This window comes from Balaenoptera ricei, chromosome 5 (assembly GCF_028023285.1).
Source record: "Balaenoptera ricei isolate mBalRic1 chromosome 5, mBalRic1.hap2, whole genome shotgun sequence".
NCBI classification, from domain to species: domain Eukaryota; kingdom Metazoa; phylum Chordata; class Mammalia; order Artiodactyla; family Balaenopteridae; genus Balaenoptera; species Balaenoptera ricei.
In genome coordinates, this window is record NC_082643.1 from 68,372,607 (window position 1) to 68,395,410 (window position 22,804).

Sequence of the window (22,804 nt, forward strand, 5' to 3'; positions counted from 1 at the left end):
TGTCTGTAGAGCCTGTGCTTTTCATACTGACCCCTGGAGCCCATTGATGAATGTCATGGACTCTGTGTTAAAAATCTGGGCACTGAATGGCTGGAAGCAACACCCGCTTTCAGAGATGCAAATGAGGGAGGGCGAGCACGCCAAACAAGGTGAGAGCACGTACGCTGCCTTTTGACACGTAGTTCGAATCATGCATGATGTCTCTGGCCAGGCCAAAGTCACAGATCTTCACGATTTTCCCTTGAGCCAGGAGGACGTTCCGAGCGGCCAGGTCCCGGTGGACACACTGCGCAGAAAGGGAAGAAATGATGGAGGGTGTCAATCCACCTGCGCTAGACAGCATCACCCCTGCAAGACTGGCCACTTCATGGGGGCGCTTGGAGCTGCCTGGCACACAGCCTCAGGGAGGCTGTCCTGGCATAAAGAGCTCCCCTCTCGCAGGCTCTCATCCCAGTCCCTCCCGAGAGGGACAAAGCTCTGCAGAAAAGTAGACACCTGATCCTGCTGGATGCCCCGCTCTGCTTTGGGGATGAGGAAGAGAGAAGCAGCCATTGCTACAGGCTTCTCCACGATCTCCCTTCCACGCTCACCTTGCTCAGATCTGTGGCCTGGGTCTAAAGAAGTCTCTGTCCCCTGAATACACTTACATTTTTCGAAGCCAAAAACTCCATTCCTCGGGCAACTTGATACGTAAAGCTCAACAAATCCAACAAAGTAAGGCCTTCTGAGTTATCATCTGAAAGGAGGTTTTTGACTTCTGAGTCTGCAGGAAAGGAATTAAGTGTGTTGGTGCTGGCGGACAGCATGAAACATTACCCACCTTGACACTCCCGAAGGGCTGGGCCACTCGGCAGACTGCGGAGGCTTGTCCAAAGAACATACTTAAGATCATTTTGTTATAGTTTCTGAACCTCACAGGTGAATGTGTAAAATATGCAAACGTGCTCTCTTTAAAAAGAAATACATCTGTAGAAACATATACCTGGTTTAAATATATATATAAGTATATATGATTCCATAAGGACCAGTATCATGCGTTCTCACACATATTTTGTTGTTTGCCTCCCAAATTTCTTTTTTCAATCTTCGTTAGCAAATCACCTCAGCCACTTTAAACACACACACACACACACACACACACACAAATCTTCCGTGATGAATGTACATGAGGGCTCTTTGAAAAAGCAGCTTCTAGGAATTGCTTTTTTTTTCTTTTTAAAGCCACCTTCACAGTACTTGGCTTACTTTGTGAATAAAATTAGCCACCAGTCCAACTAGAGGTAGCGATCTCAAAGGTCAGTGCCAAAGACTTTGCGCGTAGTTCCCTTTCTTTGTAATTTGTCCACTTTCCCCAGTTGGTCCCCTCTGGAAGGGTCCCAGGGTTTTCGAGGAAGGAGGCAATCTAGGCCAGCAGTTCTCAGCACTTTTTGAAAAAGTTCAGGCATGTGAAGAGTAGCTGCAGCCCTTCACATTTTTCCAGCCAGAAAGCAATGGTCTGCCTGCCAACTGGGCCTGGGTTGAGCATGAATCAGGTTCCCCTGACATCTAGAGCCACGTCCAGCCTGGGAAGCAACGTAAACTATTTTTAACAATACAGGAGGGAAGAGGAAGGACTGGTTCCGACAAGTCTCATTGGCTAATCTTTTAAAAGGTCTTGGAAGTTTACCCAGTTGGCAATGAGATGTGAATGGACCTTGGAGCTGCAGGAGTGGAAAATATTATTCTGTACTGCGCTTTGCAAAACAAGCACATTCTTTTTTTTAATGACTGTACCTTTCACTTAAGAACCCTGAAAGCATCCAGAGTACATTAATGATTTTCAAAACAATTTCCATGACAGCTCAACACCTTTTTGCAGGGACCAACGGGAGGTCTCAGACCCAATAATACAAGATTATGGAACAAGGCATCGTCAGATCTATCTAGCAGCCTCCTCCCCACTCCAAGCCTGTGATGAGAGTAGAAGCCTGGAAGGACCACCCCCCAGCAGATGTGGGGTGGTCCATCTGCTATGGACATCAGCTAGGCTCCCTGGAGTTTACAAATCAATTCAACCCTGCCACATGCTCATCTGCTTTGAAAACAAACGGATCTTCCTTCAAACAACATTCAGTAGAAGCACCCAACACCCTTGTCAGAAAATATAACCTCAAATTGTCCACTTTCCAGTTTCTATCACAAACTGGATATTAGCAAAGCTAAAAACAAGGGCTATTGAACTCACAGATATCAGAGGTTTATATAATTAAATTAAAAAAAATAATATTAGGAACCAATATAAGATTGCCAGCTTGTAATTTTTCCAAGTAAGGGTACTGAGAAGAAACATCAACTGCCACCATACTTTCATTTAAAGAAGAAAAAAAAAAGAAAGTCATGTTAACACCAAAAAATGAATACCATTATGAACAATTCTTTAAAATGACTACATTTTAAAATGTACATTACAGGGATATAATGTACAACATGATCAATATAATTAACACTGCTATATATTATATATGAAAGTTAAGTAAGTAAATACTAAGAATTCTCATCACAAGGAAAACAATTTTTTTCTTTTTCTTTTATTTTGCATCTGTGTGAGATAATGGGTGTTCACTACACTTACTGTGGTGATCATTTCATGATGTTTGTAAGTCAAACCATTACGCTGTGCAACTTAAACTTACACAGTCCTGTATATCAATTATATCTCAATAAAACTGGACAAAAAAATAAAATTAAACTAAATTAATAAAATAAAATAATTACATTTAAAGTCTGAAAAATTTATTACATTAGGTCTATCTTTATTCTTTTTCTTTTTTCAATTCACAGACCACAGACCTTCAAAAACACGTCATAGACTCAGTTGTGCAGATCTGCAGTTAGGGACCATGTGGCCCGGCGGTCCTACTTACCAGGCCTGCTCACCATCTTCTGAGTATTTTAGGTATCATATTAAACCACTGGAAGATCACAACACTCAAAGCATAAGCAAAGACACCTTTACCTAACATGGATTTCTTCTTATATGAGGCTGGGCGATCGTACAGCGCTCTCTGGATGTCTGAGTACTTAGAAACCTCTTTCCTTTCCAGCATGGGGACATACTGTGTAGTGTCAGCTTGCTTCATGTCCATGTAGTCACCGTTATTTTCAAAAGATAAAATAACGTAACTGTAAAAACAGAAAAAGAAACCTTAACCAGGGTGTCCTCTGGAGTGATCGTCCGACATTCAGTAGATGACAACTAGGTACCCACCACATGCGAGGCAGTGGTGGGCATGGGGGCGGCACAGGGAACAAAGGCGTAACCACCCATACCCTTCACCAGGGTGGTCTAGTCGGGGAGATGAGCATCAATCAATGATCACACAAACACATGGACCATCTCAACTCAGCTGTGTCCGTCTTTATTCTGTTTTCCAGTTCACAGGCCACAAACCTGTACCACGTGACCAAGTGGCTTGGGCAGACAAATCCTGCTACTCAATAACTTTAGCACCAATTTGGTGTCCATTGAGTAAATTAATATGAAGTGAACTCACGTCCTTTCTGATCTTACAGAACTTCGTATCTACAGAGATCTTTTTAGCCACTTTAGACTTCTACAGTGGGGATCATCACTTCACTGGCTTGACTAATAGGCACAGGTTCAGCAAGGACCGGTATCTCAAACTTAGAAATCATATAGTTTCTCACAAGATATGAGCACTGGGGCATCCCTGGCCAGAGATGCATTTAGAGGTCTTAGGTAGAACATACATAAACAGCAAACTGGTTCCCAGAACTATTCCAACTCTCACTCTCATTCAAACCTATCAGCAAACCTATCCCCAACATGATATCTTGGTTCAAAACACCTGCAGACATCAGGTATCTCTCAGCACCATGTTACAGGATGATGGAGCAGGGTAGTTGACTCTAAGTCTTGCTACCTCCTGGCACTGAATCTGCAGACATGGCCTCTATCAGGACATGGGTTCTCTCCACTGGTGAAGCTCATAAGACAACGATTCACAACAGCGTCTCTCTTTGCACCTACCTTCGTGTGCTTTCGTCAGCAGGGTTCAATCCAAAAATGTCCAGCTCTTTCTTTGGCTTCTCTGGGTGACGGCTCAAGAAGCTGTCCCTATTCTTATGCAAATAGTTGACCAAATCCCCATAGAAGCAGTACTCAGTGATGATGTAAATGGGGCCTGTGGGGTCCAAAACCAGTTGGAGATGAGCATGAAAATGAAGAACAGAAGAGCCATGAATTACTGTGTCTACACTGGTAAGAGATGCTGCTCAAGAACAGTGAGCTTCCCTCAATAGAATCCAGTCAACAACTCCATTCAAGGGACTTATATTTGCTGGCATGTTTGGGAATTAAAAAGCCTAGACAGTCTTCACAACCATAGTGTTCTATGAAAATCCTCACTCTCAGGTGAGCAAGCCTACCTGACTTGGTGCAGGCTCCCAGCAAGTTCACAATGTTTAAATGTGGCCCCAGGTGGGTCATTATCTTCAGTTCAGACATGAGAGCTTGTTTTTCACTGGATCTGGCTGTGGCTATTGAAGAAATAAATCACGTATCGGTTCAACTAAACTATTTACTACCCAGAAAAAGCCAAAAACATGGCTAATCCTATGATTGGACATCATTTTATTTAACAACAGTCTAAAAGAGAAACAGTGACTCAGTCTAGATGCTAATAACTAATCCCTAGTCTTCAGGGTAAAAAGAAGCCACTAAAAATAACTCTTGATTTTCCAACATATAGGCAACAAGAACAATCTAAATAAACCTAACTGACAGAAGAGTCTAAATACAAATAAAACCTAGAGTCAAAAGAACCAAGATCTAGTCCCAAATTTGGCATTTACTGGCTGTGTGATTTTGAGCAATTTACTTAATATCTCCATGTTCAAAAAATCCTCAGAAAGGGGCACTTACGTTTTAGCATCTTCACTGCTACTTTCATGACAGGTTGGGACCGACTTAATCCATAGGCAGTTCCTTCAACCACTTTCCCAAATGCGCCAGAGCCCAGGATACGACCTGTGGGCAACCAGCACCATCAACACATGCAGAATCAGGCATCTCATCAGCTTCATTTACCACGGCCAGCGCTCATGGGTACACAGCTGGGTGGTGTTTCTCCCATATGGAGGAAGCATAATGATTCCTCCAAGTCATCATGTCAAAACCAGAATTGAGCCCACAGGGCAGGAAATTAGTATCACTGCTTTTGTCAAATAACATTTGCAAAGGAAAGGAAAACACAGGCGGGAAGAAGGAGGGTGTAGCCCTCCCTGGTGTGAGTACTCTTGTCTACCAGCTGGAGAACCGGGCCAAATCGTGGGCTCTGCGGCACTTGCTTTCTGTGGCTCTGGCCCAAACCTCCTGGTTCTCTACCCTTCTGTTTTCCGCACACAAACAGGGCCATCTTTTGCATCAATAAGCCTTTATCCACTGGAAATACTTCAGTATTCAAGACATCACGGAGTCTAAGCAGTGATGAAGACAACTTCGGGCTGGCTCCCTTGCTGCCTGTTTGTTAGGAAGACTAGGAAGAGCAAAGGCTAAACGTGCCCTAGGAGCACAACACTTTGCCACACGCTGGGAGATACAAAATGAAATGGAAGCTCTGGTCCCCACTCTTAAAGAGCTCAGTCTAAAACAGATGTTTCTGCCAAGCCAGGGAAAGACTCGGCTCATGAAAGAGCACTAACAGCCAGCACTGCCTGTGACTGCGTGTTTGCATGGCTGGAAACGGTTCCTGGAAAGGTACTGCTTCCCTAGCAACTTGACAATACACAGAAGCAGAGAGACACAGGGATGCTTCTTGGTACGTTAGGGATGTTGCCCTTTTTCTCCATATTTTATTACTTTTTAACTTCCTTAAGCTCCTCATCCATTTTTGTAAAACAAGGGAGAAAATATAATAAAGAAAGCTTAGTTCCCAGGTATAGGTCTGTGAATAGGGTGTCTTGTTTGATTTCAGTTTAAGTAACTCTCTAAGAAGACCTAACTTGGCTGTATTTTGGAATGAGACAAGTGGATAATTTTAAAATGCCTTTGGCATCCTCTGAAGTACATACTGTTAGAATAGTCATGATGACACAACCTCTAGCTCTAACTTTCATTTGTCTTTGTCCTGTTTTCGTTCATTCAGAATGTGATTTTAAAAAAACAAACAAAAAAATCCCTTGGACTAAAGCTTCATGTTCTTGGTCTCAGCCCAAGATTGAAATATTTGAAAAGTTTGTGAGAAGCTGGCTTGATGATTTTTTTCATGTTCGTTTTAAAAGCAACCTATATTTTTATATTCTATATTTTAAAGAAGTATCTAATAATCCTCAGAGTGTACTGAGTCAAAATATATTTTCTGATTGTCCTCATTCATTTCTCATCTGTTCCTTTTTAGTTGTAGAAATTCGTCTCATTTTCAATTGGTGTCATTTCCAAAGCAAAACCACTTTGATGGGTATCTTTGGCAGGCCTCCTCATATTCTCTTCTCCCTTTGTAAAATTTTCTTTAACTGTAATTTGCTAGGGAAGGAGGTAAAAACAAATCATTGCCGTGATTCAATTAACTCATTTTCAAGAGAGAAAAATATTTCTGAAAGCCATTTTCTAATGCTTAGCTTTTACTAAGCACAAGCTCAGATCCTTGATTCCTCCACAGGCCTGTAAAGAGTAAAGTTGCATACAAATCAAAGGGAGTCTTGGGAGATCACCCCAGTAGGAGCTTACCAAGCACTAGTCCATCTCTTGGAAACTCCCATCTCGAGTCATAAGGCAGTTGCATCGGGTCCACATAAATATATTCATGTCCATCGGGGCTGATTGATTCAATGACCCTCCAACGAATTTCATACCTTGGTTTCTATAAATGACCAGGACAGGTAACTGGTGAATTACCAACGTCCGAATGTACCAAAGCTTAACCGCAACAGCAAAATGACTGGACACAGTAGGATTCAACAACGTTCACTCATCATGTTGTTACTGGGCTCCTTCTTTGTGCCAAGCCCTGAATTAGGTTGCTCTTCTTCTTGTTCTTATTGGTTTCAAATATTTTTAGTTCTTTAAAAGAAATATCTACCTGTTTCCAAATGACAACCAGGACAATGAGTGAGATGATCACGATCACCAGCAACACCAAGACTGCGGCCGCCACCGTGAGTTCAGAACGCAGAGCTAGAGGACGAGAGAGAGAGACAGAGAGAGAGAGGCACGGTGGAGAATTTGCACAAACACGCGGGAGGGCAGGAAGGCAGGGTGGCTGTTTCTGGGCCAGAAATCTTTCACTACTGGTGGAGAAGCATGAGAGCTGCCAGTCTTATCTGGGGGATGGGCAAGACCATCTCTCAGTTATCTACATGCATGAAACTACTCCAGCTCTTCCGTTAGAAGGGAAAGGGACAAAATTCAGCTGGGAACAAAATACTTTCTCCAAAGGTGCTCCAACATTAACCTTCTGGACAAAATATGAATTGGCATATAAATATTAATAAGTGAGATTGAGAGCTACCATTAGTAGCATAAGTTTAGAACATAAGTTCAGAAAATTAAGTTCAGTTATTTTGAAAGGTTGCAGTTTACTTATATTGCTTTTGGCTTCATTGATTTTTCTTTTTAAAGAATTCAACCTGTCTCAACTGTTATAAAGAGCAACAAGGCGGAAGATCCTTCTTCCCCATCCTCCATCCCCACACGCTCAGACCAAAGAGACTGGGTAGCGATACGGTTAGACAAGCAAAATGCCGAGGGGCCTCTGCACAATGCGGTTTGGGATTTGAATCTGAAAGAAAGGGCTCCCACACAGATGCCCAGAGAAGGCCCGTTAACAGCATCCGGAGCTGCATTTCCACCGAGGGACCTGCATTCCTACAGGACCCCATCTGGGATTCAAAGTTCTGCTTGAGAGAGGAAGGGCTCGGCTGCTGACTCAGCGTTGTCCTGAGCCACGAGCTACTCACTGGGAGCCACCAACTTCAGCTCTCGGCTCTCCACCCCGAGGAGATTCTTAGCCAGGCATCGGACTGCAATGGTCTCCTCCACTTTGGCGAATGTCACTTGGCCCTCCACCATGCTCCTGTCTCGGGGGTGGACCTCCGTGATGATGTTTGAGACATTGTTGGCCAAAATCGTCCATGAAGTTTCGTTATTACATCTGGAGACGGAGAAAAAGGGTATAGGTATAGAGCCAATTACGGGGAGTCGTGGGGGTGGGTGGAGCAGTGAGAATCATCTAAGACGGCAAGCAGCCCTGACTTTGTCTGCATTTGGGGCGGCTACAGGTCGATTTTCTTATTTTATGTGCAGATTGACATTCAACACCTTGCTCTCCAAGAGAGAATAAGCTACATGTGGGTATTTAAAAGTTAACTGGTTATGAAGACAAGGCAGAGATAAACAAGTTCAATCCAATAGAACTACCCATCCCAAGCCTTGAACCCATGAGCAACCTGGACTTCAAGAATGTTTAACTATCCCAACGTCCCACCCCTCCGAAGAGGCCTGCTGCCCTCCCTTCTCTCCACCCACACCGTGAGGACCCCCTCAGGTGTCACTAGGGTTAGACCTCGATTCCAGCTCCAGTCTGGATCCAACTCTGCTGCCTTGTGGCCTGGGGGTGGGGTGGGGGGGGCGTGGGTCTAGGAGTCTCCGTCTCCAGGAGAAGCAATGAGGCTTCTGAGCACAGCAGTCACTACAGGTGGGAGTGCAAATGTGCTGCTCACGTGCCCGCCGGGGAAGGGTGAGGGATGGGGGCTGAAGGAGGGACGGGTACCTTAACTCCCGCCACACAGCAGGGAGTGAGAAGACACCTGGGCAGTACCTTCATTTATTTTCACATGCCAGTCTAGCCACCAAATAACATTCACCACAGATGAAACGTGAGGTGAAACTGTGGGCCAGGGTAGTAAAAATCCTCTTACAGCAGTTCTTTAGATTCATGCTCTCTTCAGATTAGAGACCCTTTGAGAATCTGCTGAAAGCTGTCGACCTTCTTATAGCTACTCAGGAACACAGAAGTGCACCTGGGTGCATGCACGCCTGCATGCACACACACACACGAGGTCCATGTTCGGAACCCTATCTTGTAGTTTATGAGACTTAGGCCAAATAAGAATCACAAACACAAAAAAAAGGGCCAGCGAAAGAAGTAAAATGCACTTGAGGTCCTTTGTCCCGAGGAAGAAACATTTTGACCACAAATGGAAAAGGAATGTGTGATTTCCATACTTCTTAATATCTTTGCAAATCATCCACTCAATATCAGGAAGAGGGGTTCCTTCAGCTGTGCATCTCACTGTCTGGCCCCCATTAGAGCCATGGTGGTCGTCGACCAAGTCCAGAATGGATGACGGAACTGCAAGAGGTGAAAAGAAATCAGAATTGAATGGTTCGTGTCCCAGAAATTCTGGGAATTATGAAGTGGAATTCCACGAGTTCAGAACTTGTCCACGTGACATTCAAACCTACAAATCAAGCAGCCACTGAGTCATGTGCACAGTAACACTCCAGTTTGGACAGACCCACTTGGGTAAGAGCATGGTCACATTTTCAGTGATTTGGCATTTGTGCCCTGTGGTGTTTTAAATCTGCAGTGAAGAAAGCAAAAAGCCCCTGTGGTTATTTGGCTTGAAAGGCAAGAAGGCTCTTAAAATTATATTATAGCTTGGGAATCATCTAATGGATTCATCTAAATGGTATAATCTAAAGCAGCATTTACCAAAGTGCATCTATGGGATATTATTAGGTTTTAAAGATTTGTTTTTAACCTGGGATCAAATAATTTAGAAATATGCTGATACTTGTATCACAGATTGACTTTGAGGATCAAATGAGCCCACCTAAGACAGTATGTGGCCCAAGGTAGGTGAGTATGTTCTGAACCAGAATGTAAAGACTTGGGCACTCCTTTCTGGGAAGGGCAACTGTACAAGGTCTACAAGTAAAGCAAAGCAAAAAGGCCAAACACTCTGGAACAATCTAAGGTCATCCAGACCAAAAAGCATCATGTCACTCTTCCCAGACCACATTGAGAAGCAGATGGTGAGGAAGCTAGTGGAGCCTAGGAATTCCCAAAGTATTCCAGACTAGCCTGGAACCTCCCAGAATTATGTGGATTTATAAGTCCAGCAAAGCTATCCCTGACATATGACATCTACAGTCCCTGCTTCTCCCCTAAAAGGGCTGCTTTTCCCTCCACGACCTGGGGGAGAAGCGCCAGGCTCTCCTCGGGAGACTCTCAGTCACGCATCCACTGAGCTGGCATTATCTTTATACAGCCCTTACATACCTTGAGTTAAGAGTTCAAAAGTATAGCTCTTCACGTCGTCTTCATTTTGAACTACAATAGTATAATGGCCGCTGTCTTCTTCCTTAGCTCGGATCAGTTTTAATTTGCTTCGATACCTTAAAAGGAAAGGACTTTGTTTCAGCAAGTTGTAGCCAAATAAATTCCAATCGTTAAGTAATATCCATATTCAATTCGAATTTTGTTTTTTGTAAAAAAGTAAAAACACCATGTTTTCTTGTCCATATCATCGCTCTTCTGGGATTTTTGATACACTTTCTACGCACTGAAGGTCTGAGTCATAGACGCTTAATTCTTATACATAAGACGGGAAAACCTGAGATGAGCAATGGCTTATGTGGCTACAAGAGCAGTCAGCTCTGCTAAGGCCAGACTTCTGAATGGGAATAAACCCACCAACTTTCCTTTTTTTTTTTAACCCTTGATTTTTACCTTTTAAAAAAATACTTGCTTCCCCTAAATATTCACCATTTGAGTGATTAGCCAAACAATGGAACATCCTTGGAAGAAAGAAGGAGGACACTGTCTCTGTATCGATCCGAAGAGGTCACTAGGGTATAAAATTCCTGCTTGCTTGTATTTGCTTTAAGAAACTCTGGAAGGTTTCATAAGAACCTAACATAACTAACAAAAGTATTCCCCTGGGGGTGGAGAGGAGGGGGTACTGAGGAACACGAGGACAGGAGTGGAATAAGGTTTCTTACAATGCACTGTCTTTAGGCTTGAATGATTTTAAAACACAGGATTCATCTTAAAAACTAAACAAATTAGAGAAACATAGTCCTTCATACTTCATTAATGGGAAGCTTCTCCAAAAGGTTTCTTACACATATAATAAATGACATTTGGCCATGAGTATGTGTGTGTGTGCATCTATAAAGTAATTGCCCATTTGACTGTCATTAACAAAACAGTACAGTGTGATAGGCTTCCCTGGTGGCGCAATGGTTAAGAATCTGCCTGCCAAGGCAGGGGACATGGGTTTGAGCCCTGGTCCGGGAAGATCCCACATGCCACAGAGCAACTAAGCCTGTGTGCCACAACTACTAAGTCTGCGCTCTAGAGCCCACGAGCCACAACTACTGAGCCCTCGCGCCTAGAGCCCGTGCTCCGCAACGAAGAGTAGCCCCCGCTCACCGCAACTAGAGAAAGCCCATGCACAGCAACAAAGACCCAACACAGCCAAAAATAAAAATAAATATATAAACAAATTTATAATTTTAAAAAAAAACAGGGGCTTCCCTGGTGGCACAGTGGTTGAGAATCCGCCTGCTAATGCAGGTGACACGGGTTCGAGCCCTGGTCTGGGAGGACCCCACATGCCGTGGAGCAACTAGGCCCGTGAGCCACAACTACTGAGCCTGCGCGTCTGGAGCCTGTGCTCTGCAACAAGAGAGGCCGCGATAGTGAGAGGCCCGCGCACCGCGATGAAGAGTGGCCCCCCTTGCCACAACTAGAGAAAGCCCTCGCACAGGAACGAAGACCCAACACAGCCAAAAATAAATAAATAAATTAATTAAAAATAAATAAATAAATAAAAATTTAAAAATTAAAAAAAATTTTAAAAAAACAGTACAGTGTGGAACTGTGAGTGAAAAGAAGGTGGAGTGAGAGGAAGAGCACTGGTCATGAAGGGAGGAGACCTGGGGCATGACTGAACCTCTCCATGCCTCAGGTTCCGTATGTGTAGCATTGGAAAGCTGTATGCAAGTGTCATTTTGAGAATTAATTACATGAAATCATCTATAGGAAAGCATTTCAGAGGCTCCAAAATACCCTGCTAATGTAGAGTCTTGTAGCCCAAGACGCCAGGTGCTGGGACCTGTGACAAGAGCATGCTGGGCTGGCTTTCCCTCTGCCACACCACACCGGACACACTCTGGAATGGACTTCTTTAGAGTCCCCTTAGCACCCCTGGCTGCCAATGACCAGACAGTCTTTTGTCGTTCATTTCCTGCACTTGTTCAGCCAAGGAAGCTGGTGGATCCACTAGTTTTGGGGTTTTTTTTTAATTTATTTATTTTATTTATTTATTTTTGGCTCTGTTGGGTTTCCGTTGCTACGCGTGGGCTTTCTCTAGTTGCGGTGAGCGGGGGCTACTCTTCGTTGCTGTGCGCAGGCTTCTCATTGCGGTGGCTTCTCTTGTTGCAGAGCACGGGCTCTAGGCACACGGGTTCAGTAGTTGTGGCTTGCGGGCTCTAGAGCGCAGGCTCAGTAGTTGTGGCGCATGGGCTTAATTGCTCCGCAGCATGTGGGATCTTCCCGGACCAGGGCTTGAACCCGTATCCCTGCATTGGCAGGCGGATTCTTAACCACTGTGCCACCAGGGAAGCCCGGATTCACTAGTTTTAAGTTAAGCCAGATACCCCTCCATCATATGCATCCTATGTTCCCTTGCCCATCATGGGGACCAGATGTGCTGCAGGAACCCTCGAAGCACCTGAACAGGCCACTCTCCTGGACCACTAAGCTGACGACCGCTGTCTGGCCATCGCTATTTACTGTAGCTTGCAGACAGCCCTCAGACGGGTGTCTCAAGTGTTGGCTGTGCCAGGATCACCCTATTCCTCTCTGGCCTCACAGCCTAGTGGAAACTTGGGCACTGCCCACCTCTTTGTGCACCTCCATTTCGTGTCATCAGAAAGCCTTCCAGATTCAGTATCCCACTTCTTTTTCCATCACTGTTCCACAGAGGTTTCCACGACCATTTTCCCAGATGTCACTTCTCAATTACACATGGAATTTAGTTCAGAAAGAAGAAAGCGAATCCTGAGGTTAAGCAAACTGATGAGAGAGGGGTTCTGTCTTCTCTTCTTCCCTGAAGGCTTGAAATAGAGGACTGTGTCTCCCTGGGATGGTTTCTGACAAAGGTGCAGGGCTGGATTAGCTGAGCCCTTCAAGAGGTACCTTCTACTCCTAAATTCTAATCAGAGCTTAAAACTGCAAGAGACCTCAAAATATCATCTGGTCCAGTTCCTCGCCTTGAAGGACACAAGGTATTATTAACCCTACATTATAGATGGGAAAACTGAGGCTGAAGGGTGACTTACCCAAAACTCCACCACTGGTTAAGAGATGACAGCAGTCTCCCGACTCCTCAGAGGGCAGGGATCCAAACTATTCACTGTATGTCTTCTCCTAACCACATTTAACCAGACACTACTCTTATTTCCCATGGAGGCCTCACTGGGGCAAATGCGTTTCAAATGAAGCCAGCAATGTTTTCTTTCATGTAGGTTTATGTGCTAATTGCCCTGGAACTGTAATCACCATACAAGTGGGTCCAATTTTACTTTCTTTCCTCCATCCCTTGCTGAATCCAGGAACGTATCTTTCATTGGGAGCAGAGATTTTCAGTTCTTCTTTTTCTCGTTTGATCATAAACTTACCAACATACTATTACTGCATTGCAATGTTATCGGGAAAGGTACTTGATTTCCACTATCTCCTATTTCTGACTGCTAAATTTTCTATATGGACTCTTGGTTTGGGTTGTAAGACACGCACAAACCTCAGTCTATCTAGGAATACACAATAAAAAGAAAAGGCATACTCAGGAAGGGTGTTTCTTTACCTTATTTCCTGAATCTTTTCTATGTCAGTGGTGATCTCCGTGAGATTCTCAATCAGAGTCAGGTTGTCCTTCAGCCAGGCTATCCTGGGAGGGGGGTAGGCCTGCACGTCCACCACAAAATGTTTGACTTCATGCAGGTTGACAGCTTCCAACGGGCTGAAGTTGGGTTTGATTTCAATAAACCCTTTCTCTGTACGGGGAAAAGTTTCCATTAAACAATGATTACCGCATAGTGGATCCCCGAGCAGCACAGCCGATGGACATTTTAGAAAGCAGAACATACCATGCACAGAAATGGTGACTTTCTTCATTTCTTTGACCTCCTTGGTGGCCTGGCGGGCAGCACATTCGTAATCTCCGCTATCTTTCACCGTGGCCTCGGGGACCATCAGAGTGTACACCAATTTGATGGACGGGACCTTGGTTTCCTCCAGCATTGTGATGCCTTTGCCTTTCTACAGAAAAAGGGGAGGAAAACCGACTTTAACAAGCTAGCTCCTAAGAGTGAACCCTCACGTAAGCTACGGACTCTGGGTGATAATGATGCACCGATATGGGTTCACGGATTGTAACAACTGTACCGCCCTGTGGGGATGTGATGGGGGAGGTTGCTCTCGTGTGAGCCCAGGAGCTATGCAAGAAATCTCAGTACTTTCGCCTCAATTTTGCTGTGAACTTAAAACTGCCCTAAAAAATAAAGTCTAATTAAAAAAAGGGTTTTTTTTAAGCTCACTCCTTTGAAAATCCTGTTTTAAAAAGATATTTAATGATATAGAAAGGTGTTTGTGCTATACTGCCACAGGAAAAATACGTAACAAAGTACTATTTAAAGTATAGTAGCTATTAATTATTACATTTATAAAGTATTTAAAGGATTTATCTCCCTAAAATTTTAATGGGGGTGTTTTGGGAAGTGACTTTTCCTGTTTCTCTAAATTTTATGAAGTTACAACAATAAGCCTACATTACTTTTAATATCAAACAAAAATATGATTTATAAACCAATACTTTGATTATATATTTTGGGGCCAAACAGCACATAGTTTGGTTTCAAGGGGAAAAAAAATTTATCTCCAATAAATGAAATGTTTCTGTTTTAAGGGTTAAAGGCAATCAGGTATGAACAGAAAAATCAGATAGCTTTACATTTCAGCGAAGATATATATATATATATATATATATATATATATGTCTATGAATGTCTCTTACAATACATGAGGTTTATAAGGCAATATGTAAAAATGCCCAACTTCCAATCAGATGCCCTGGAGAGAAAGGAAAGGGGCAGCAAAAGCATGGGGGAGAGAAATGGATAAAAGAAGAGATACTAGAGACTTCCCTGGTGGCGCAGTGGTTAAGAGTCCGCCTGTCAATGCAGGGGACACGGGTTTGAGCCCTGGTCTGGGAAGATCCCACATGCCGTGGAGCAACTAGGCCCGTGCAGCACAACTACTGAGCCTGCGCTCTAGAGCCCGTGAGCCACAACTGCTGAGGCCCGTGCGCCTGGAGCCCGTGCTCCTCAGCGGAGGAGGTCACAAGGAGAAACCTGCACACCGCAACAAAGAGTAGACTGCGTTCGCCACAACCAGAGAAAGCCCGTGCGCAGCAACGAAGACCCAACGTAGACAAAAATAAAAATAAATAAATTTATTAAAAAAAAGAAGAGATACTATAAAATGCCAAAAAAAGAGCAAGGAGCCGAAATTTGCAAACTAGGAGTGAAGGGGGAAAAAAGCATGTATATACATATATGTTTTTTGTTCTCCATGAGGCCCCTGCATTAAACACTGTTAATTGTTTCTGCGTGGGACCATCACAGCCTTTCACAATGGTTCATATACATTTACCCCAATGCATTAGAATGAATGAGACCCAGGATTAACATATACGCACCGCTATATATAAAACAGGAAAACAACAAGGACCTACTGTATAGCACAGGGAACTATACTCAAAAATCTTATAATAACCTATAATGGAAAAGAATCTGAAAAAGAATATATGTATGTATAACTGAATCCATTTACTGTACACGAGACTAACACCACACTGTAAATTAACTATACTTCAATTAAAAAAAAAAAAAACAGAATGAATGAGACCCTATGTGTAAATCCCCAGGGATCAGAGATGGCACGGTGGCTCCCCTTCCCCACTTCCATCTCCACTCCTCCCTCCTTCTCCCTCTTTCTGTACATGGGCCAGCTTTTAACAGAGTGCTTGGGATTTGGCAAACATCATTAAATCTTTGTTGAATGACTCAAGTTATGCCTGTTCACTGAAGAAAACCATGCAAAGAAAGACCAGGCAGGCAGGAGGCAGAAGTATCATGGGTGTCCATAAAGCAGAAATAGAAGGGGGCAGGCAATCAACATTATCAAATGCCTCAAAACCCAAAGGCATGAGAGCCAAGAAAAGGAGAATTCATGACTCTCTCAGCAATCAGCAAATTTTAAAATCCATTCATTTTTTAATTTTTTTGGTTGTTATCTTGTAGCCATAGAACCTTCCGGTTTCTTTCATACTTATGAGAAAAAGGGCTCAGTGTGAAATATCTATGCATTCTGTCCAGCTGTCATCATCTCAGACTCTCCCATTGCTCCAAGAGCCATGAAGTCATCTGGTCAGTGAGCAGCTTAGAGATGGGAAGCTGAGGTCTAGAGGAGGTCAGTGCCATGCCCCATCAGCGATGGGTCTTTGGACCCCTCCTGTACTCCATTCCATGCCACCAGGGGCCGTGAGGGTACCTACCACTTGTCCAGGGTAAGTCCACTGAAGGTCCACAACCTCATTGTTAAAGACGGCGCAGGTGACCACAATCGATTCCCCTGCCTTATATACAGTTTTAAGAGCTTCCATTTCCAGATCAAGTTCTGATGTTGCTATTTCAAAAAAGAACAAACACAAGGACCTAAATATCCACAGTATAGTTAGGATCTTATAAGGTTTGGGCTTTTTTAAGATGACCCTGAAAAATAATTTGCAAACCACCTTGATCAAGACAAAATATTGAAAATCTCAGAAGCCTTGATTTGCGTTGACACACATAATTTGGCACAAAATAAGACACACACACACATACACACGCAGAACAATAACAATAGTAAAAATAAACTCCAATTAAACAGAAGACCACATTTGAACCGGCAAGCATTTGGGTTAATTACAACTGCAGCCACCTTTATTGACGGATGTACTCAGCCTTTACTGACCTGCACTCCCCTATAGGCACTAGTTCCCACCCCATCGCTTATTCTCCTCTTCTCTCCCACTCTGCTCCCCAGGTATTCTCAGCACTTCGAGAACCTAGCACAGAGCCAGGCATAAAATAAGCCCTTCACAAAAGTTAAATGGCACGTTCTCGCTAACGCCACACCTACACGTAAGTGTTCGATAAATCTGTTGCCCCAAGCATGGTTTATACTTTCCCATTTGCATTAACCACTCGCATCAAAGGGATGAAGTCGACAACCACCAGCTTTTCTCAAAATCAAAATCACTTTTCTTAAGTTACTAAAATTAACCTAGGGGTCCAACCCCCACAGGTGTGTGTTTGTTGTTAGGGCCTTTGTAGTCAGGAATGTGACTAAACAGTAAGAGGCTTATGCAAGAAAAGAATTCCTTAGAGTATTTTAAAGTCAACTGATGAAACACAAAATCTTACAGGGGTAGGAAAGCTTTTGCCTTTGGTATTGCTAAGCTTCGTACTGTTACAGCCACAGAAGTCAGCTTAACATTGTACGGTAAGGGTGGGATCCTAAGTTCCCATATCAGAATTTGGGGTCTCCCATCACCAGGGACTAAGATTAAAAAAAAAAAAAAAAACCTACATGCATCTGACTGTTTTGCCTGTAACTCTTATTTTAAGAAGGAGGGAGAGGGCACAAGTACCTTTTAAAGCATAAACATTGAATGGGATGGTCTGGAACTTCTTCCCCCTGACGGTGGCCTCGCAGATATAGGGTCCGACAGTGAAGGTTCCATTAAAGCCTTGTCTGCTGTCATAGGAGGCGTGCACCACCCCGTCACTGCTGAGTAAGATCACTGGTGTCTCAGGATCAGTCGTTCGACAAGGAATGATGGCAGAATCATCGTCCTCCACGATGACCAAGTAATCTGTCATTCCCAGAGGTACGAAGGCGACATCTGGGTCTGAGGTTTGAAAAAGAAAGAAAAACATGTTAGGGATTAATTTCATCTTTACACATACATGCAGAAAAATTATTCCTTTGCCATTAATCAAATTCAAAGGTATGAATTTTACCTTCACACATATATATAGAAGTGTCACCCCACTGACATTAATCATCATAAAAGCTAGAAGGTTCATACTTTTTAAAGTATGAACAATACCAAATTGCCTATACCCTCATAAAAAATACTGATGATAAATATAAATATTAGTCAGGAATTGAGGTAAAAATTTAAACAACTACTAAAAACAACAAAAAATGGACAACAAAATAATCAGGTCTGTTCAAAACATGAGAAAATACTTATAATTTTTAAATTATGCAATGCTTTTGACAATGCTTATGGCCTATAGTCAGTATTACTGAAAAGGAGTACAGAAACCTACCTATTAAAAAAAATGACTCTCAAATAATAAATAAAATGTATAATCCCATAGCTTGAGAATTTCCTTTTCAAAAGAAAACCAGCTACTTAAGCTACTATGTGGTAAGAAGTACTGAGAGTCTCAAGCATCAGTTTCGCAAAGGATGTGCAACTCTTCATAATTGCAAACAAGATCTCTGACAATGCAGGGCCTAGCCAGATGATGTCTGTGCTGGGGCAAGGGAGGAACAAGAAGAACCTTTGGACTGGTTATTCCCCAGCAGTCCAGTGGTTAGAACTCCTCACTCTCACTGCCAAGGGCCCAGGGTTCAATCCCTGGTCGGGGAACTAAAATCCCGCAAGCTGCACAGCACAGCCAAAAAAAAAAAGAAGAATCTTTGGGCAATCTTAGGCAGATCAAAACTCCAAGACCCAGGGACCTTTAACAAACCCGCCTTCCTACCATTGTCTTCACAACGGGAGAGGGGGGCGGTATTTATGGTGGGAATGACAGGTGACATTCTAAATACCTACCCTTTTTGAAACATTTTTTTTTTTTTGATTGCTAGGAGAGAAGGCTAATATAGATAAGAGTGTCAGAACAGAAGTGAAGAGGGTCTAGATCCATGGAGCACCCACTGTTACAGAAGGCAGGAAGAGGAGCCAATTTTAAAAACTTGAAAAGACAGAAAGGTATGAAGATACACTTCTGAAAGCCCCTTACTCTACCTCTGCTAAAATGACACGGATGGCAAGAGCTGTAAATGGTTTATATGTTGGTTTATTTGAAACCAAGTACTCTTTAATTCACCCATCCATATATTAAAATTGCCATGACTTGAATTTGTGTTTAGAGTTCCAAATTCTTGAACTCTTGTTAGCAAAGATTCCAGCAAACAAAGCTGCAAGTTAATTTCAGGTTAAAATATACAGTTTGATATCCATTACACATCAGCCAGAGCTTCCTTTAAAATGCAAGTCTCCGCTACCATCATGTGTTACCTATGCAATGTTTAAATAACATGGTGGTCCTTCTTTTAACAACTGTCCTTGGAAGAAGCCAATATATACAGATACAGGTACAGATATAGATACAGGTACAGATATAGACATAGATCATTACAAAGGAGTACCCAGGCAATGCAAGGAGGGTGGTAGACCAAATGCATCTCAAGCTCACGGCTAAGGCTAGTTAATTAGGGTGCTGCGGGAAAGCACCACACCTTCCTCCAGCAACGGGGCCTGGCTCTGAAATCCATCACAACCCTAGGCCATGCCCTCCAGAGATGCTTCCAGACAATGAGTGTGTGGAACAGGGGTTCCTTAGCCTGGAGGACTCCCCAGCTTTCTTTGCCCGGAGGTCTAGGACTCATCTACCCCACCTTCCTTCCCACTCTCCTTCATTCAGGGTCACACTTACAATGCAGGCAGACAGTTCTCCCAGCCTCTGCTGGATCCCTCCCCATTTTCTCTCATAAGCCTCTCTCCTAGTAAAACCCTTACATACTTAATCCCACCTTACTCCTATCCTGGCATGTGCTTCTTGGAGGACAAGAGACAACATCAACCTGAATGTTTATTAAAAAGAAAAAAATCTATTCCAACTCATCAAGAGTAAATACAGGCACACCTCGGTGTATTGCACTTTGCTTTATTGCGCTTCGCAGATACTGAATTTTTTTACAAATTGAAGGTTTGTGGCAACACTGCATCAAGAAAATCTCTCAGTGCCATTTTTTCCAACAGCATTCACTCAGTCTGTGTCTCTGTGTCACATATTAGTAATTCTTGCAGTATTTCAAACTTTTTCATTGTTATTATCTTTGTTACAGTGATCTGTGATCAGCGATATTTGACGTTACTATTGCAAAAAGATTACAACTCACTGAAGGCTCAGATGATGGTATTTCTAGCAATAAAATATTTTAAACTTACGGTATGTACATTGTTTTTTTAAGACATAATGCTATTGCACACCTAATAGGCTACAGTATAATTCAAACGTAACTTTTATATCCACTGGAAAACCAAAAAAGATTTGTGTGACTCGCTTTATTGTGATATTGGCTTTAATGTGGGGGTCAGGAACCAAACCTGTAACATCTCAAAGGTATGCCTGTATATGTTTTATTGAATTTAAGAAACAGCATGGTTATTTGGAAACTATTATAATGATCTATGAGCAAGTCCAACGTAAGGCCTACCTAATTACTTTGTGGCCCCAGCACTTAGCAGTGCCTGTCACACAAAGCATACACAGTAAATATTTGTTGAACTTGATCAAACTGAATAGAAATGAGTACATTTCATATATCTCAAAAATAACTAAATGTCCTTGTCAATTGCATTATTATGAATTTTCATCAAATCTTTAACCGTGGTCATTTTTAAGTCTTTTGTCATTTACAGACAGTTCTGGGTATACTCTGATGCTTTTGCAAAAATGTTCCTATAAAAGGGTTTCATCTTCAAGGAATTCATGGAAAAAACTCTGACAAGTACAGGTTTCTGGTAACTGACTATACTGCTGAACTGAATGAATAAGCATTTTCAGAACTCTAATGGAAAACTGATGAATTCATAAAAGTGCTAACAAAAGATCAAGATGAAAAAAAAAATTTATTACATGGGACTGAGTGAACTGATGAGGATGATTATAATTTTTGTGACTTTCTGTTTGAATAAAAAAAAAAAATCCCACAAGGACTCAGAGGCAAAAAATATACAAATCAATTATCACTGCAAAGTAAAGGAGCTGTTAGAGTGGAGGATTACTGGACTGAATGTCAATATTATGACATAGTATGAGTGTGTTTCGTGTTTGGTAATTGCAATCATTGTTGCTTTTGTTGTGGTCGTCCATTTACAATGCTTGGCGCCAGTTTATTTATCTCTTGTAAAAATAAAATACAGTGTGTGTGGAAAAAAAAAATACTGAACGTAGCAAAACATATGTAGTCAGTTATTAATGAGTTGATCTCATTCAGGCAGGTAAGAAAAAAAAAAAAAAGAAATGAGTACATTTCAGACATTCTGCACAATGCCAATAAAAGATGCCACAATGACAATGATTTTCAAAACTTAATACAGTTCCAAAATATTAACAGTGAGTATTTCTAGATGACAGCATGACAAATGATCTTGATTTAAGTTTGTGTGTTTGCCTATAGTTTTCAAATTTTCTCCGATGAAAATTTATTATTTTTATACTTTTAAAAACTCTCACACAATTAACAGGAGAGACGGGACGACGATAAGCTTGGTCCAGGGGACCCAGGCAACTCACCTGGCACATAGATGTAAATGCGTCTGCCCTCGATCTCGCTTTCTTCCAACTGCGTGTGGTTGTAATAGCAAGTGTACAGCCCTGTGTGGGCCGCCGAGGCACTGACCACTTCCAGCACCGTCACAAAAAGGCCACTGTTGTTCTCCTCGTTTCTGATTTCCACATTGGGGTTCTCTTCTTCAGACATGGGGTACTGCCAGCTCACTTCACTCTCCCCAAAGCATCTCAGAGAAAAGGATGAATTCAGCTGCACAACCCTCTCGTTTTCATTGGGCAGGATGGAGGGTAATGAAAGCTGGCAGAGGATGAGGCTCGGCCCTGTAAAAGGAAACATGCTCTGAATAGGATGCAGTCCAAAAGGACGGTCTCACCCAGAGCAGCTTCTATGAACAATGACCATTTCTACGCAAAAATCCGTTAGCCTGGATGCCCGTGAAAGGCCCCCCATTATAACAGCACCGCATCTGCTGAGAGCAGCAAATGCTCCTAAGGCCTCAATAGCCCCTGGATTCACCCCTCCAAACACTCCAATGGATAGAGGACGTCTGACTCCAACTCCATATTTTAGACTCTTATGTGTGACCATGAAATATCCCAAGATAGCATAAGCTCAAGCACACATGTGTTCTTCACTGTGGACAGGGAACGCAGACAGTAGTAAAGACACAAGGCAGATTCGTGCTCAAGAAGTATGCATCTTCCGTTCCTCTCAGACCTCTGGCGTGCCTCCTCTCTAATGACTTCCAGAAACCAAAGCAGGAGGATGTGGATTTCAATTCAAAAAGAATAGTCAAGCCCAAGAGCAAAAACTCTTCAGTTCATCTTAGAACTAAAATGTCAGTTTAGCTTCCTCTGTCTATAAAACTGGTAGAAGAGATATTATGACTTAATTAATTATTCATTGATGTTCTCTAACCTCCCTCTGAGCCTGGTGTGGGAATCCCACCCAACTTCAGTATGTGTCCACTGTGATTGATCAGCTTTGTTAACAGGGAAGTGGTAAGTACACCTGGGTCACTATCCTGCAGATGGGGAATACTGAGTGGACTTCAGAACTCCTAAATCACTGATAATGCTCAGTTCTAC

The 22,804-nt window shown here is 42.7% G+C and overlaps 1 protein-coding gene across 3 annotated transcripts in view; it reads right to left on the reverse strand.

The window, feature by feature from the left end:
- PDGFRA (platelet derived growth factor receptor alpha) overlaps positions 1-22,804 on the reverse strand; it is a 46,694-nt gene that overhangs the window by 13,370 nt on the left and 10,520 nt on the right. For all 3 annotated transcript variants that reach the window (XM_059922982.1, XM_059922985.1, XM_059922984.1), the window contains 16 exons: positions 21,719-22,036; positions 17,767-18,027; positions 16,627-16,757; positions 14,159-14,330; positions 13,876-14,065; positions 10,284-10,399; positions 9,224-9,350; positions 7,957-8,150; positions 7,080-7,174; positions 6,728-6,860; positions 4,925-5,029; positions 4,429-4,539; positions 4,031-4,184; positions 2,996-3,162; positions 648-763; positions 164-286 (listed from right to left, as the gene is read on the reverse strand). In XM_059922982.1, coding sequence (XP_059778965.1) covers positions 164-286; positions 648-763; positions 2,996-3,162; positions 4,031-4,184; positions 4,429-4,539; positions 4,925-5,029; positions 6,728-6,860; positions 7,080-7,174; positions 7,957-8,150; positions 9,224-9,350; positions 10,284-10,399; positions 13,876-14,065; positions 14,159-14,330; positions 16,627-16,757; positions 17,767-18,027; positions 21,719-22,036 — 2,513 coding nt within the window. The remainder of the gene's footprint in view (positions 1-163; positions 287-647; positions 764-2,995; positions 3,163-4,030; positions 4,185-4,428; positions 4,540-4,924; positions 5,030-6,727; positions 6,861-7,079; positions 7,175-7,956; positions 8,151-9,223; positions 9,351-10,283; positions 10,400-13,875; positions 14,066-14,158; positions 14,331-16,626; positions 16,758-17,766; positions 18,028-21,718; positions 22,037-22,804) is intronic.